Below are 15,756 nucleotides of genomic sequence, written 5' to 3'. Positions count from 1 at the left end.
GAGAAAGTGCTACACAAGGAGAAATGGAGAGCAAGCACAACGGGTAGCAGCAACAAATAAAGCAGCAGCTTGGACCAGGAGGCAATGGTACAGGCAGAAAACAGGGGAATTTGAGAAACCCTCTTATCTTTGGTGGACTGGGAGAGGAAGGAGCCAACTCCTTCCCAGAAGACCCATCTGCCAGGCAGATGGCTGATCAAAGGGAGGTGGTCTTCCAGGGGCCAAACACAAGTCACTTGGAACAGTTTGGGTTTTGGCACAAGCTTGAAATGATGAAAGCTCAGCCCTGTGCTGAGGACAGTACCATGCTTTAGCTACAACATCAACCGAACAGGGTGATGGGAAAGAATGGGCTCTTCATTCACACAGCAAGTTAACTACATTGTATTTTTAACTGCAGAGAAGCTCCAGTAATGAATTTGTCTCAAAAGGCTCCTGAACATCATGCTAATATTAATTATTTAATTCTTAGCCTCCCAAGAACACTTTCATCTCTAATAGCCAATTTTCAGTCTCTTATTAGAAATATTCTCCTGTTTTACTAAATAAAATAGTCTATTGCAGAAGTAAACATTATTTTTGCTACTGAGTCCAGTGAAATCAGGATTTCAAGCAATTTATTAATAGAATACCACTTTCATATATTCAAGGAAATATTATTTAAAATATGATAATTCATCACTATATTTTCTTTATAGCATGTAAATGAACAAGAAAAAAGCTATTTTCAGAGCTTTCTAAGATACATTCCATTACTTTTATCACATACCTCTGTCTTCTGTAGTTTCTTTCCATACAAAGAGAAGAGAAAGAAGGAAGAATGAGTTATTAGTATGCAGGTCAGTAAGATAAAAAAATGTAAAAAGAAGAGCAATGTATACAGAATGAAATTTTAGTTCAAAATATTTCTACAAAAACACTTCACAAATAAACATACTTACAAACCTACTAAATCAGAATAACTTAGAAAAATCATGATGATGGCCAAAGTCAGTGCTGAGTTGGAGGTACAGTTCATGATGGATTTAAGTCTATTTATTGTGAAGCTGCTAGTGAAAGGTGTACTCTTGCCCTCCACCTCCAATACTAATCTCATTGGCTAGATGTGATCTCAAAACGAGCCCTTCACTTTTGGACTTTTACAGAAAAGAGAAGTCCAGATTTTCAAATGCTGTCAAAAACTGAGAGTGATATACAAAGACAGTATAACCTACCTTTCTACAATCCTAATCTTCATGCTTTTTTCCAAATGCTTGTTTCCTTACATATTTCTGAGCTGCCCTCAGCCCTACCTCAGTCTAACAGATCAGCAGGGGATGTGACAGTTTGTTATGCCAAACCTCTGGGGCCATGTCCCAGCTGTAGCACTGTCTGCAGCTGAACCTGCCCTGCCCTCCAAGCACACCAAGGACCCAGGGAGGACGGACCTCAAGAGCCAGTCTCACCCAAACAGATGATAAAGTCAGTACCTTGAATCTTTTTTTATTACAAGCAAAGAACCATAAATCCCTCTATTTTTAGAAGAAATCCATAAAAGAAGGAAAAATGAAAAAGACCACTCAGGCTACTGTTATCAATTTGGCCTCTCAGTGAGCACTGACAGTTCTACACCAGGCAAGAACTTTCACCTTATTTGGAAATTACAGATTTTTCTGACCAAAAAATGTGCCTGAATTAATTTCAGCTTAAGCTGACTAAATTCATGGTTGGGCTTCGCGAACGAAGATTTGGGAAGGCTCTATCCACATTTGTTACAGGCACGTTGGTGACTTATGAGGCCAATATGAGATAGACATATCCGATTGCAAAAGGCACAGTAGAAAGACTCTTTAGATGGTGTATTCTGCAGAACACGATTCTTTCTGCATTGCCTTTTCTCCTCGAGAGTGATCCTGTGTGTGTTCTCAAAGGAGACAGCAGCGTTATAGATGGTGTGTCTCCAGGCCTCCCGATTTGAGGCCAGAGTAGACCAGTTATGGTGATCAATATGGCCAAGGTTGAGATGTTGTTTCAGGGAGTCCTTGTATCTTTTCTTTGGGGCTCCTCTCTTGCGGCAGCCAGTGGCAAGTTCACCATAAAGCAAGATCTTAGGGAGGCGGTGGTCCTTCATCCTGGAGACGTGTCCTGCCCAACGCAGCTGTGTTCTCAGCACCATGGCCTCAATACTTGTGACTGCTGCTTGTTCTAGAACAGATGTGTTGGTTACATAATCTGACCAGTGGATGTTTAAGATTGTACGGAGGCAGCGTTGATGGAAGCGTTCTAGGAGACGCAGGTGGTGATGGTAGATGACCCATGATTCAGATCCATATAAGAGAGTAGACAGCACTATGGCTCTGTAAACACTGATCTTGGTAAACTGACTAAATTAAACATCTGTTTAAGGAAGCATATGGTTAAATGCTTTACTGACTAACTGAAGGTTAATCTTGTTAAATTTACTTCATTATGAGGAAAAATCGATAATTGTATCAGACTCTATTCTTTGTATTTCCTTTGTCAGATACAGTAAAATCATAATCTGATCGTTTACCAAAGAAAAAAAAATGAAAGAAAAAAAAAACAAACTGAAATGAGGAATGAATTTCAAACCTGGATCAAGTTCTCCAAAATCACATACAAATGTAAGAAGTGCTTGAAAAATGTTAGTACTATAAGAATGTCCCTGTAGAAATATTATTGAAGTAGGATTTTTTTAGATTGCTATTTTCATAACATAATTGGCTACCAGATGAAATACACATTTCTTAACTGTATTAAGAAGAACAAAACTTACTTACTTGTAACCCCAACCAGTTATTCCTAAAACGAGAGCCAACACTAAAATGGTGCCAGCAATAGCCCCTATTATTATATTTGTGCTAACCACACCTGGAAACACAAGAAAGAGGAAAAAATATAGTGTTTTAGGAGAAGAATACACAAAAACAGTAAATGCACCATCTTTCAAAAACCTGCTTGAACAACTTGCACTAGGCTGATTAATTGTAAGCAGTGATATAATCTTGAAGTATAGCATGGACATAAAAGATCACCTCTAAATCAAGCTTTGATCTCTGTGTCTAATCCCTTAACTGAACACTTGCTACATGGGACAGTCATGTCAGGTATGTCAATACAATGTTATCAATATCAAACTGCTGTGACTTACATCCTTACAAACTGCCTAGCAAATACATGCTTAAGTTGCAATAAAAGTGACTGTTTGGTTTTGTTCAAATCTCTTCTATAGTTGAGTAAATTAACCAAAAGAGATATTCTGAAAGATGGTAAACTGTCCCCCCTACAAGGATTTATAATGCCAAACATTTACATGCTCTTTTTTCCACAGTATAACCTTCTCTTGTAGGCAAACCTAAAGCCAAATAAAAACTTTCACCCCAAAAATGTAAAAGCCAAAAATTTGTGTGCCGACATGCTGCATACTGGCCATGTAAAAAGAAATTTACACTACAAATAAAAACCAATCATGTAAGTAACATGACCTTTCCCTCTGGATATGAAAAGCCCCATAACTTTTCTGCTTGTCCTGATCCACTAATACATGTAATAAGGCCCCTCAGATGTCTGGGACAGGCAAGGTAGAGCCGCACACACTGGTACCAGCTCCAAAAGGTGTACTGAGTGCTTGTGAGCAGCACTATGCACATCCAAACCCGGGTCTGAGGCCTCATTTACAGACACTGAGTGCTTCTGCTGTGGGAGGAAGGGAGAGGAACAAGGCTCCTAATGGTGGAGCATGTTGTATGCTAACTGAAAGAGTAGGAGACCTAGTTTTGCTTGATGAACATTCCTCAAATCCAAGATTTTTCAGTTATTGGTAAAAGTTATAACAACATACCTTTATTGATGGCATCTTTATCAAAAAAGAGATCATCTTTGATGCGAGAACTGCAGTCGTCTCCTCCCCAGAATCGGTCACAGACGCACTTTATTTCATTGCTACAAACCTGCAGCCAAAAGTGTAGCTCAGAAAAAAATCAGAAAATTAATCCATTCCCGTAATTAATACCTTAAGTATAGGTACAGTGATAAAGCACTGATTTTGACTGCCTGCAAAATGTTACAAAAAAATTTATGTATTAGATATAAATGTATTAAATGTACTATTACATTTTATATAAATAGAAGTAATATGTATAAAGTACATTAATATCTTTTAATGCATTTATAATTGCTTTCGGAGACTCTGATCTCAAGACCTTTTTTTACAAAATATGATGAAGTGGTTGATTTCAGATTAAAAAGGGAGTTTTAATATAGTATACAAGACAAAAGACATGAGAGAACAACGCCTTTAATCTCATCTCGGCCATAGGGACCTGGACACTGTTTCAAACTGTGAGGGACACGGGGACTTGCCAGGGCCGTAGCAAAGCCACAGGCTGTGCACCAAGCAGAGAAGCTGCCACTAGCCAAAAGCCAGTTCACTGCCCCCTCCTCCGAGCAAAGTAACTCTCAGCCAACAAAATCCAACAACCTTATGAACTATCTTGGCTGTTGACACAATAAGGAGGTAACTAAAAAGAACATCTGGAAAAACAGAGAACCAAGTTTCTCAATGCATAAAACCTTTGTATTTATTCTCCACTACATTGCCAGAAGAAATATCAATCAAGTTAGCAAAAGTGATAGCAAAAAAATTGATTGATAAAATTTTTGTAAAACTAGTACATACTTACATACATACACATTGCTTAAGATGCCTTGACAGGAATGCATTAGGTTTACTTAGGTACCTCCTTTCCTTTTCCTTTTGAAAAACTTCTCTGGCATAAAGACTTCTAGAGTCATACTGCTGCTGGCTTCCTGAAAAGTCTGTACAGGCTAGTACACTACACAGTGCCAGGTACTCAGCAAAAACAGTAAAAGGGATTAAAGAGTGCAAGAACATACACCATGTCCTGAGCAAATCTGGCTGTCTGTAGTGCCTGGGCAGGTGCTGAAGTTGAAGGCCTCAGTGGGGAGGCAGCGATGGTCCAGGCACACCATGTTGGGCCCACACGGTGTCCCGTTCTCTACGTATCCCAGGTCCGTCTCCTCATCAAGCTTCACATGGCCACCACTGCAAGACAACCAAGAGGATCTTGGAGACTTGTGCTGTGATTAGATGGGTCTACTTGAGAAACTGGGTTCTGGGCTGCTGCCTTTATTTCTATCTTCATTATACTACACACAGGACCAGTAAGACTAAGTATTGGCTTAGTTATCTCACTGGCTCTAAAGTGAAACAAAGGAAAACATAGTATATCTACATCAAACAAATGTAATGGTGAAAACAAAGACCATTTTTCTTGTGAAAGAGCTAGAGTTACATAAAACACTGAGTTTACTTGTTTAGGACTTTATTTCATCTTACCCTTCTATGAAACTATGAAAACATACCGTGTCTATAATTGGGATTCATTGAACATATAGCAACAAATTAAGCTGCCAGTTAGCTTTGGCAGTGCAGGCATATGTCAAAGTATTTTGGGTGCATTAAGTACTTTTACAAATACTAAAGAATGTAAAATCAAGGGGCCTGAGAAGAGCATTACATCTCTACAGGCAAAATTAACCACTGAACAGAGGGGACTGCAAAACAGTTGCACATCCCACAATGCAGTTAATTTCCTGAAGCTTAACAAAGGTTGAAATGGAATAATGGTTATGTGCTAACAGGAAAAAAAACTTCATGGAAATAGTTTTTCTGCACTAAGGAATGATAAAGCAGCTTTTCTATGCAAGATGGATATCCATTGTTCTGTTTTCAGGATTTCCAAATACCTGCAATTGTAGACTCTTCCAAAGTGCAAGATGGATGTTGTGATTTCACCATCAAGTTCTCCAAGTCTGGGCACACTGGATATATTGGAGCACAGAAGGTATCCACAAAGCACATCTCTGCATTGAAAGAATAAAAAGATACTTATAAAAAATAAAATTCAATTAAAATGAATAATAAAAAATACAAGGTTTTCTTCACTTTCTTGGTTACATATTTGTTATTCCTTTTTTCTCCCACTGACAATAACTCCCATAAATAATGTGGTTCCCAAGAAAATTTTTCTCCTTGAGCTTAGATTGGGAAAAATCTGTATTTTATAACGTATTATCAAAAATGCTCTGAGCAATAGCAAGAAGGAAGTTGTCAAGAACAAATCACATCAAACTGATTTAATAACCTATCAAAATACAGTAACTTGTCCACAGAGGAGCAACAGTATATACCGGTTTTAAATAAATTCTCATATGGCACATATGTAAGGGAACTGCAGACATGAAGCTTAATTCAACTGCTGAAGCAACTTTACTTCTCATGTGTGGAGACTTTTCCACTGACAGAATAGTAGGGTCTGGCATCTCACATAATACTGAATATTTTTTACTTATGAATTTGTAATGGAACAGAAGTAAGGTTATCAAATCTGCACAGAAAGGTGGAAAAAGACATCAGTTCACCAGTAGGCAGAACTAGAATTCAAATGGCACTGACAGAATGGAGAAATCTGAAAAAAACAGTTTTATAAGGACTGGTGAAAGGTTCAGAAATAGGCAGAAATAGTCAACTGCATAAATACAGAATGTGAAACAATGGTTTAGGCAACAACTTTCAGGAAAATATTTGAAAAGTTACAATACAATGAAAAGTGAATGCAACTTAGCAATGCAATGGCACAGCATAAAAAGATACCATACCAAGACGTGAGACCATAGGCTACTCTCCCCCTCACTGCTAAGCCTCACCAAGAGTACTTGGGCCACTTTTGGTCCAAGTTTTCCCAAGCTCAGATGGTGCTCTCTTGTCAGAGATCATCTCTTCTCGACACTCTGCTCCCTCCACGATTTCTTGCACAAAGGTCTGCAGAAGGTGGCCAGGAGAATTCTGATCCACACAGAGGCTTTTTGAGCCTCTTCATACCAGCTAAAGAAATGGATCAGGGATCAAAAAACTCATACCAGTTGTTTTCTAAATGGATCAACTTACTGTTTATTGCACTGTATCCAAGACTCTTTGTCTCTTCCACAGTTTCCTTTCTCAGTTCCTTCAATATTCAGCTTCTCATAGCAGTACCTGTCAGCAGCTGTCACTTCTAAAAACAGAAACAAATCTCTTCTAAGATGATGATGACTTTGAAAAGCCAGGTCACAGGAAATGGGAATGTACGATCAAGAAAGCAGGGCTTCCCAATTTGTGAACTGAAGTACCATGATCTGCAGGGGGCCCTAATGAACCCTAATGGAGCCTAATGAGCCTAAATTAAAGAGTATAGGCTCCCTAGGTGATTATTAATGAGAACTTAAACCTCAGACTTCAGAGTAAACACCAGTAGGCTAACAAACACTGGAGAAAGAGCTGGAAAAGAGGATGGAAAGACGAAACGAAGGGGGAAGAGTCAGAGGGACATATAGTTCTAGATATTTTCAATGGTTCTCAATATGTCTCTTCCATAATTTTTTTTAGCTAAAATAATCTTTCAAGTCACATGAATTACAACCAATGTAGAAACAATAACATTCACTCACTTTCACCCCAGATATATTTACATTGCCGGTCCCTGGTTTTACATCTTCCTCCAAAACAAATACCCTAGAAAGAAAGAAAAAAATACAGAACAGATTTCAAATCACTTGATTTTCCAAAATATGTATTTTTTACTATACAGATTTGTCACATGCTTTCTACTGAGGGAGCTAATATGTGATTCTATCTTTTTTTCATTGAAAATATGACAAGCACCCAAAACTCATGAATGTTAGCAGAACTGTCCCAGGTGACTTCCAAAGATCTTAAAAAAAAATCTATAAAAAGCTATTTACAACAGCAGAAAAAATGTAAAACAAACTGAAGTGCTAATTACCTGTTTGTTATCACATGAATATCCATCCATTTTATGAATATTAGGAGAACACTATAGAAATATAAAATAAGTAACAGATCATAGATCAGACAAGCATGAAAGCAAAGTATACAAAAAAAGTAATATGAAAAATTATTTCAGTATCATGCTAGTTTCTTCAGTATCAACAGGTTTAACACAATTTTTATTTACCTTACTATACAAACAGTAATATTCATTGTGACTGCGACACTACATGTGGGATTTTTAGTCTTTGGATAGAAGACACACAAATCACCTGACTAGAATTTCCTGTGCAGTTCTCTGCAATATCACAATCATTCACCGCTTCTCGACACAAAACTCCTTTAGGTTCAAACTGGAAAAAAAAGGACAGAAAATTAGTGTCTTCATTTCTCCATATCTTGCCTTAAATGCAATGCTTCCTTATAGCTTTATCTAAAATAAAAAATGGGAAATATTCATGTGCTGACTGAAGTGCAAACACTTTCTGTGGTGTGACTGCTGCACCACTCAAGCCTTCTACTCGTGCAAGTGAAACCACTCTCTGAGGCACTCCCTCCCAAGTGCATCAACTGGGGGACCAAGCAGCAGAAGTGCTCTCCTGGAACACAGAACACCTGGGATTTATCAAACCAATACCACAGTGGCTTACAGCATTATCCTGACCAGGTCATTGTGCCGTTCTATGACTATTTTAGTCTTCTTTACAACATAAAAAGAGTGATCCTGATCCTCTCTCTAGGGGTGAAGAACACCACAGAGCGCCATGGCTGAACACTTTGGTTATCATAATCCCCCACTGTTGTTGCAGAATGGAAACTATTACTAAATGTACTGAATTCTGTACAGTTTGACACAATTTTCCAAGTGACCAGATATTCAACAATGGGCTAAGTCTCAAGACCTGGAAAAGCAGGAAGACATCCCATTTGTGGAAATTGTTAGTGCTTCTGGTCATGGACATACTACAGATGCCTTATTTTTTCCTGAAAGTTTTCTTAACCCTGTGATACCCAATACATTTTGCAGCACTGAGTTTTCCTTTTTTTTGTTTCTGCATGCAACACACATTTTGGTGGGGAAAACTGCTAAACCCACAACTGGTGCCAACGGGCACAATCAGTGGAAGAGCTAGACTAGGGTACTTTCCGAGCCTTCAGCTTCCTTTTCCTACCAGTCTTTGGAAAAATGCATACAGGAATTTTGTCAGAGACATTACAGGATGCTAGGATGTACACTCACCATGTTTTGCTTTCAATCCATCCTTCAATCCTGCTTTCAGGCAGAGTATTACAGGGGAAGGTAACTCCAAGTTTGGGAATTGTTATATATGGTCTTTTGAGTTGTCCTGATTAGCACCTCCTGGGGATACCTGTTCTGCAAAATTCTACTTTTCTGTTCATTTGCTCACCCTTGCCACTCTGTATGTAGATAAAACCTTGTGTTCTTTGCAAAAAATACAGAAGCTTAGTTTTGTTCTGATAGTCTTCAATGTACTGCCTATGTGACTTAGATTCTTGAACAAAATTCACCCACACTAGCAATCTGCTGATTTCTTTTTTTTTATATTACATTAAAAAAAGGAATGTGCTAAGGGAAATGTGATCTGTTCCAGCATAATCTGTGCTTTTTCTTTTTTTAACATTAGGATGAGCAAAAAGTCAAGAATGTGGTCCACAGTTATTACTAATGATCCTCCCAAGGAAATGAAACCATCAAATGTGCACAGACAAAGATAAAAATATCACACATAGTACACCAGAGTTTTAATTACATTAATACTAATTATCATTATTACTAAATGAGTACAAACAACTATCTGAAGTCATATTTAGCTGGGCTCCCTTACAGCCAAAATCTGGTTAAATCTCCTTTTACTATTTACTGATGTATCAGGAAGAACACCTTACAGTTTACATAGGGCTTGGTTCTCTTTACTCAATGGGATTTCAGTCAGTCCAAACATAAAGAGACACAGGCAGACCAAACTGAAACTGAAGTCATGTGTCTTTTAGATGAACCCTTCTGAACAATTCTGCTAGCTGTGCTTTTGGTTTTGTTACTGTATCCTTTTCTCAGACCCTCTGTGGTACAATTTTCCTATTCAGTCTCATGGGGCAAATCCAGAGCGGCATGTATGGCACTGGGAACGGCACAAGGACATCTAATGAAATCTCATGGAACTTCAACCTGATTAAAACTTCTCTGAAACTGGAAGGATTTAATTTACCTCTGCATTTGATGACAGTCCCTGCCCCAAGAAGCCAAGCCTAAAAGACAGAGTATAGCCCCAGACAAATCAGATTTCAGCCAATTTTAAAAGGTAAGCTTTCAGAAGAGCAATCGCAAGGTCTGGAAGGGATGTGGTACCTGCAGCCACCCGGATGCATTCCCACCAGGATGCTGCAGTGAAGGTCACTGCCCTTACCCGGCACTTCCGACAGCAAAGCCCGTTGCTGCACTGGGAGCCCGCTGTCAGGGTGCAAGTGTTGCAGCACTCTCCTCCTTCACTGGCACACTCCTGAGGAACACACACACTTATAACAGAATACATGGGAAAAGCACATGAGCCCCAAGCTCTCTTATTACTTCTCATCTTAGCATGCTACCTGAATGGATTTCTAATCAGGCTTTTAGGCACCTGGAAGAAGAAAAAGGCATGCACTTGTGGGGCGTGAAACTGCTGTTTCCTATGCAATATAGAAAATAATTTTTCTAACTTCATATTGTCAATCATTAAATACTGACATTTTAGCACTGACCAGAGTCGCGTTCCCAGCTAGCAAAATACTTTCTTTAACATCTTTGAAGGCCTGATTCTGCACAGGCAGGTATTACTATTACTCTTCAGAATTTATGTGGTGATAAAATAAAAAAGCTGGACCACATTCTGTTAAACATGATGGAAAATGTAAGAAATTATGAATTCTTTGGCACAGGACCTTAGCATTGCTTGTCTTCCCCCACTTGTTGTTGATGGTAGCAACGGGCAGCACCAAGTCTTGGAGAATCTAGTTGCTCACTTAAAGTGCATTGTACTTACCGCTATTGTCCCACAGTCACATTCTTCTCCATCTTCCACAAATCCATTGCCACATTCTGGAGGATCCAGAAGCTGCAGGGCAAATGCAGAAATCAAAGGGCATGTCTCTCCTAAGGGAATCGTTGTCATATTTACTCTGTGTAACATGGTTTTTTACCTAGCACTCTAAATTTATTAACTGAAAAACAGTATCCAGTCTGAAACAGACTAAGAGAACACAACTGAGGTGTACAAAGAATGAACACTGCTTTAAATTAGTTCAGCAATACTGCCCAGTCACATGGTAACTTCCATGCATAAGTGACAGTTTTACAGCAAATTCAGTTTGAGCAGAAGTTACAATGAAAAACAAAAAATGTGACAATAAAGGAAGAAAATTAAAACAATATGATGCTTTCATTATCTTCACAGTGGTTGCAATTGCTGTTGTTCTGAAATTCAAGGGATGAGGGCTCAGAGGTTAAAGCCTGCACTGTAAGTTCAGAAGGAAAACCCATAAAAATTTCTCCTTTGGTAGTATGTGGCTTAGAAATGCACAGAAAGTCAAGCAGATGGGTTTCTTTGTCAGTTTTTGTTGTAGCTGGATTTTTCTTTCCCTTTTCCTCTACCACAGTTGGGAACTTTCAGCAGTTTTCTATAAGCGTGTATCACATAAGGGAGATGAGGAAGTATAGCTGGTGAGACTTCCTCCCTTTCCTTTCAGTCTTCCCACTGAACCGTAACTTAAAATATCTAAATCTGTATACTTGTGTGCTATACTCTCTTCTAATGAACACTTAGACACTTATATTCTGTTCTTTCCAGTTTCATTGTTTCTGTTTTTCTAAAATTACAACACATAATTCTTCTAAAAGAAAATAAATGAGAAGGCATATAAATGTATCACAAGATTAAAATTTTGCAGATTGTCCTCTAAGTTCTCTTGTGCCATCTGCACAAGTACATCATTCATGGTGTAGAGTGCATTTCTCTCCACCTGCTGCCTCTCTGTCAGTAGTCCACAGGATGGAGCATCACCCTGCGCATTTCACTGTGCCACAAACCACAGCCTGACACAGGCTGATGTGCTATTATTAGATCCCCCTATTGAAATGGAAATTTGACTGCAGCATGAAATGCATATGTAGACTTTAACATAAAATGTATGCAAGCAATTATCTTTTAGAGATACTAAGGAGTTGTAAAAACTGCTTGTTTCCTATGTATTTTCCCGGACATCTTAACTTCTTCCTTATGTCTAGGTGGGCTGCAAAACAGAGACAAGGAGATGGCAGTAACAGAGCATCCTGCCTTGAAAAGGCCTTGAGGGGAAGACATATAAGGAGTGACTGAGGTCACTTGGACAGTTCAGTCTAGAGGAGACTGAGGGGAGACCTCATTGCAGTTACAACTTCCTCGTGAGGGGAAGAGGAAGGGCAGGCACTGATTTCTTCTCTGTGGTGACCAGTCACAGGACCTGAGGGAATGGCCTGGAGTTGTGTCAGGGGAGGTTTAGGTTGGATATTAGAAAGAGGTTCTTCACCTAGAGGGTGGTTGGGCACTGGAACAGGTTCCCCAGGGAAGTGGTCAGAGTACCAAGCCTGACAGAGTTCAGGAAGTGCTTGGATGATACTCTCAGGCATATAGTGTAACTCTTGGGGATGGTCCTGTGCAGGGCTAAGGGTTGGACTCGATGATCTTTCCAACTAGGCATAATCTGTGATTCTGTGAAAATATTGGGTCAATTTGCTACAGTACACAGGGACAGTTAAATATGAAATTGAAGAAAAAAAAAACACATTAAAAGCAAATTGTGTAACTTTTCCCCAAATTTATATTATTTATCCATTCATTTGAAAAGAGCATATGTTCAATCTGCTTCAGCAGCCACTGATGTAATTTTCGGGATCATAGCTGATCTAACAGTGGAGCATTGTCAAACACTGCACCTTGTCAAATCAACTTTCCTTTATCTCATAATTCCTGAAAAGTAAAAGTAAGTTTGTGTTTCACCGTCCTTGCTAGGAAACACATCTTTGACAACTTTGTGAATTAGACAGACATCCATTGACAATACCTTTAAACAAACTCAATCACAATATATAAAAGAGTCTGAATCACCATGGCTTCCACATCTAACTTCCACATTTCTGCATGCCATTAGAAACAAATTGTAAATATGCCAAACTAAATTGGAGCAGGGCAATTGGTTTCTTTTCAAATGACAGATGTGTAAACAAAATCACTAAAAGATCACAGAAACATAGAATCACAGAATCACAGATTAACCGGTTTAGAAAAGACCTCCAAGATCATCAAGTCCAACCCTTGATCCAACACCGCCATGGTTACCAGACCATGGCACTGAGTGCCACATCCAGTCTCTCCTTAAAAACCTCCAGGGACGGTGAATTCACCACCTCCCTGGGCAGCCCATTCCAATGTCTGATTACTCTCTCTGTAAAAAATTTCTTCCTAATATCCAACCTAAACCTCCCCTGGCACAGCTTAAGATCATCCACTCTTGTCCTGCTGCTGGTTGCCTGGGAGAAGAGACCAACCCTCATCTGGCTACAACCTCCTTTCAGGTAGTTGTAGAGAGTGATGAGGTCTTCTCTGAGCCTCCTCTTCTCCAGTCTAAACAACCCCAGCTCCCTCAGCCTCTCCTCATAGGACTTGTGCTCGAGATCAAGTAAGACACATTACACTATGTAAACAACTCACTCAGCAAAGAAATAAAACCACCAGTATTTCTCTTCACCCTTAACAAACTTTTAAAATGCATCTGCATTCTAAATTAGAAATCTTGCATCTTATTAATGAATCACAGTGCTTTCTCTCCATTTTTAATAAAACATTATTCCATGAAAAGAGACCTTTAGGAGAAAAGCAGTGTCAGCTTGTCCAGATCTGATGCCTTCTCTTCCCCTCTCTAACATTTATGGAAACTGTGGTTGTCAGAAGATGCACTTTTTCTCAGGTGCACCAGAAGGAACATGCATCACTCCTGAACTGGCTTTCTTCTCTTTTACATCTGTGACCATCTCAGTTATCAAGTCTTTTTTCCACACTGGACTGTCTTTCTGCCTTAGCCTCTTTCCTTTGCTTGTTGAAAGACAGCCATTAAGCAGAGGTTAACATTAATTATATATAGAAAAGAGCCAAGACCATTATTCTGCTTGCTTTACATTTTAACATGTGCTTCAGTAACAGAGCAGGAATATACTGAAACACTGCTGCAAATCCTCCACTGCAGAAGCCCTTGCATCTTGGCTGAAGTTTCTTTAGTCTTGCTTCGTATTTACCTGCCTTAAATGTCTGGTGGTAGGGCAAGGCACCCTCTGCAGAGGCTATAGAAGTCATGTCTTCATCTTGGGACAGATGTGAAATAAAAATGATCCTACTTCAGCCTCCAGAGATTTGTACCAAAAGACATTTAATGCAAATTAGAAAACAAGCTGTGCAAAAGTTTACCAAGACTCTTGAAACCTCAGTAAATACAGTCAGTTGTAATATATAACATAATACAATACAATAATATCATACAAATATATAATACAAAAATGTATTGTATTTACAATATTCAGAATAAACTGCATGAGGGATGGTTCTAGATCAAAGGCTCTGGGAACTCTGTTGGACATGAAACCACTTTATTAAAGATGTATTTAAATATAATTTCCAAACTACTATGAACTAAAATAATCTACTTAGACCCATATGTTGCCAGAATAGTTAGAACTAAGCAAAAAACCAGAAATATAAAAATTACAGGTTTTTTCCCAACATTATAATTTTCATTTTTCTTGGTTTCATCTAAATTAGGAATAGAATAGAAATAATACTCAATAATAAGGTAATGCTTACTTTGGTTGGTTTATTGAAAAGGCAGGCACCACCTCCATTGTTTAAAAATTCATGATACTCTTCAATATCACACTCAGAGAACTTGCTTGGAAGATAGTACCTGACAGAAATAAGGTAGCAGGATTACTTTCTCTAGTGCTTTTTACACTGTATTTTCTTTTTTCAAAATAGGAGAAATATGACATTATAGTTTAGAAAAAGTATAAAAGCATGCTGTTCAGAATCAAAGTGACTCTTTGTAAGTCTACCTAATTGGAAATCCTTCCAATAAATGACAAGGAAATTGCAACAATGACATAGAGCTCATGGAAAGTGAGAGGTTTAGAACATTTCACTAAACTTTTACAAGTCAAAGATCACAAGTTTTATTACACAGTGTGTAGTTCTCACAAGTGACTTGTTCCACTAACAGGCCTGATCTCAGAAATATATTTATTTCCCATACATACTGCAAGAGACAAAGACTGATCCTAGTTTGTTTCCCTCTTAGAGGAAATTGCTCTCCTGGCCTACAGAATTTTCATATAATAGAGTTATGCCATTTTAAACATGCTTCTAACAAACACCATCTAACATTTCAGCTTCCCCCTATCGTGTGTCCCACTCAGTAAATTTCAATTGAGTACAGAGCGCCAATCTGAGGCACAGTGCCCCACCTAAAAACCATATGAATCTTTGCATGGATCCTTTCCACAGGGAAATAATTTTTCTCAAAGCAACTTCAGTGATCTTTATATTCAGGTGCATAGTCACAAAAGTAGTTATGCTTCAAGCAGATTGTGGAGTCTCAAGGGCTTTCCTCTATCAGCTCATCACAGAATAAAAACAATATTAGCCAAAGTGTTATCCTGCATTGCTAGGAGTGATTACTGGCCCTTTCCATCCCTAGTGTTCATCACTTAGGTCTAAACACTACAGAGATTGTGGAATTCACCAACATTCATCAATAAGCTAGGTAAATAAAAGGCTTTTTTGTGTACCTAATTATTTGAAAGGTTTGAACATCAGATAAAGAATTTT

The 15,756-nt window shown here is 38.6% G+C and overlaps 1 protein-coding gene across 13 annotated transcripts in view; it reads right to left on the bottom strand.

Moving 5' to 3' along the window:
- ADAM22 (ADAM metallopeptidase domain 22) overlaps positions 1 to 15,756 on the bottom strand; it is a 132,089-nt gene that overhangs the window by 23,904 nt on the left and 92,429 nt on the right. For 8 of the 13 annotated variants that reach the window (XM_039379724.1, XM_039379727.1, XM_039379776.1 and 5 more), the window contains exons 15-26: positions 14,737 to 14,836; positions 10,891 to 10,962; positions 10,276 to 10,368; positions 8,122 to 8,202; positions 7,845 to 7,895; positions 7,510 to 7,573; positions 6,971 to 7,076; positions 5,770 to 5,886; positions 4,897 to 5,065; positions 3,842 to 3,950; positions 2,781 to 2,871; positions 770 to 787 (exon numbers count right to left, since the gene is read on the bottom strand). In XM_039379724.1, the coding sequence (XP_039235658.1) occupies positions 770 to 787; positions 2,781 to 2,871; positions 3,842 to 3,950; positions 4,897 to 5,065; positions 5,770 to 5,886; positions 6,971 to 7,076; positions 7,510 to 7,573; positions 7,845 to 7,895; positions 8,122 to 8,202; positions 10,276 to 10,368; positions 10,891 to 10,962; positions 14,737 to 14,836 (1,071 nt within the window). The remainder of the gene's footprint in view (positions 1 to 769; positions 788 to 2,780; positions 2,872 to 3,841; positions 3,951 to 4,896; positions 5,066 to 5,769; positions 5,887 to 6,970; positions 7,077 to 7,509; positions 7,574 to 7,844; positions 7,896 to 8,121; positions 8,203 to 10,275; positions 10,369 to 10,890; positions 10,963 to 14,736; positions 14,837 to 15,756) is intronic. The other 5 variants (XM_039379737.1, XM_039379752.1, XM_039379768.1 and 2 more) reach the window with 2 other exon arrangements.

The sequence above is a fragment of the Pipra filicauda genome, unplaced genomic scaffold (genome assembly GCF_003945595.2).
Source record: "Pipra filicauda isolate LSUMZ 115617 unplaced genomic scaffold, ASM394559v2 scaffold105_size2325265_pilon, whole genome shotgun sequence".
NCBI lineage: Eukaryota > Metazoa > Chordata > Aves > Passeriformes > Pipridae > Pipra > Pipra filicauda.
The sequence above is the reverse complement of the archived record's forward strand: the minus strand, read 5'-3'. Positions and strand labels throughout refer to the sequence as shown.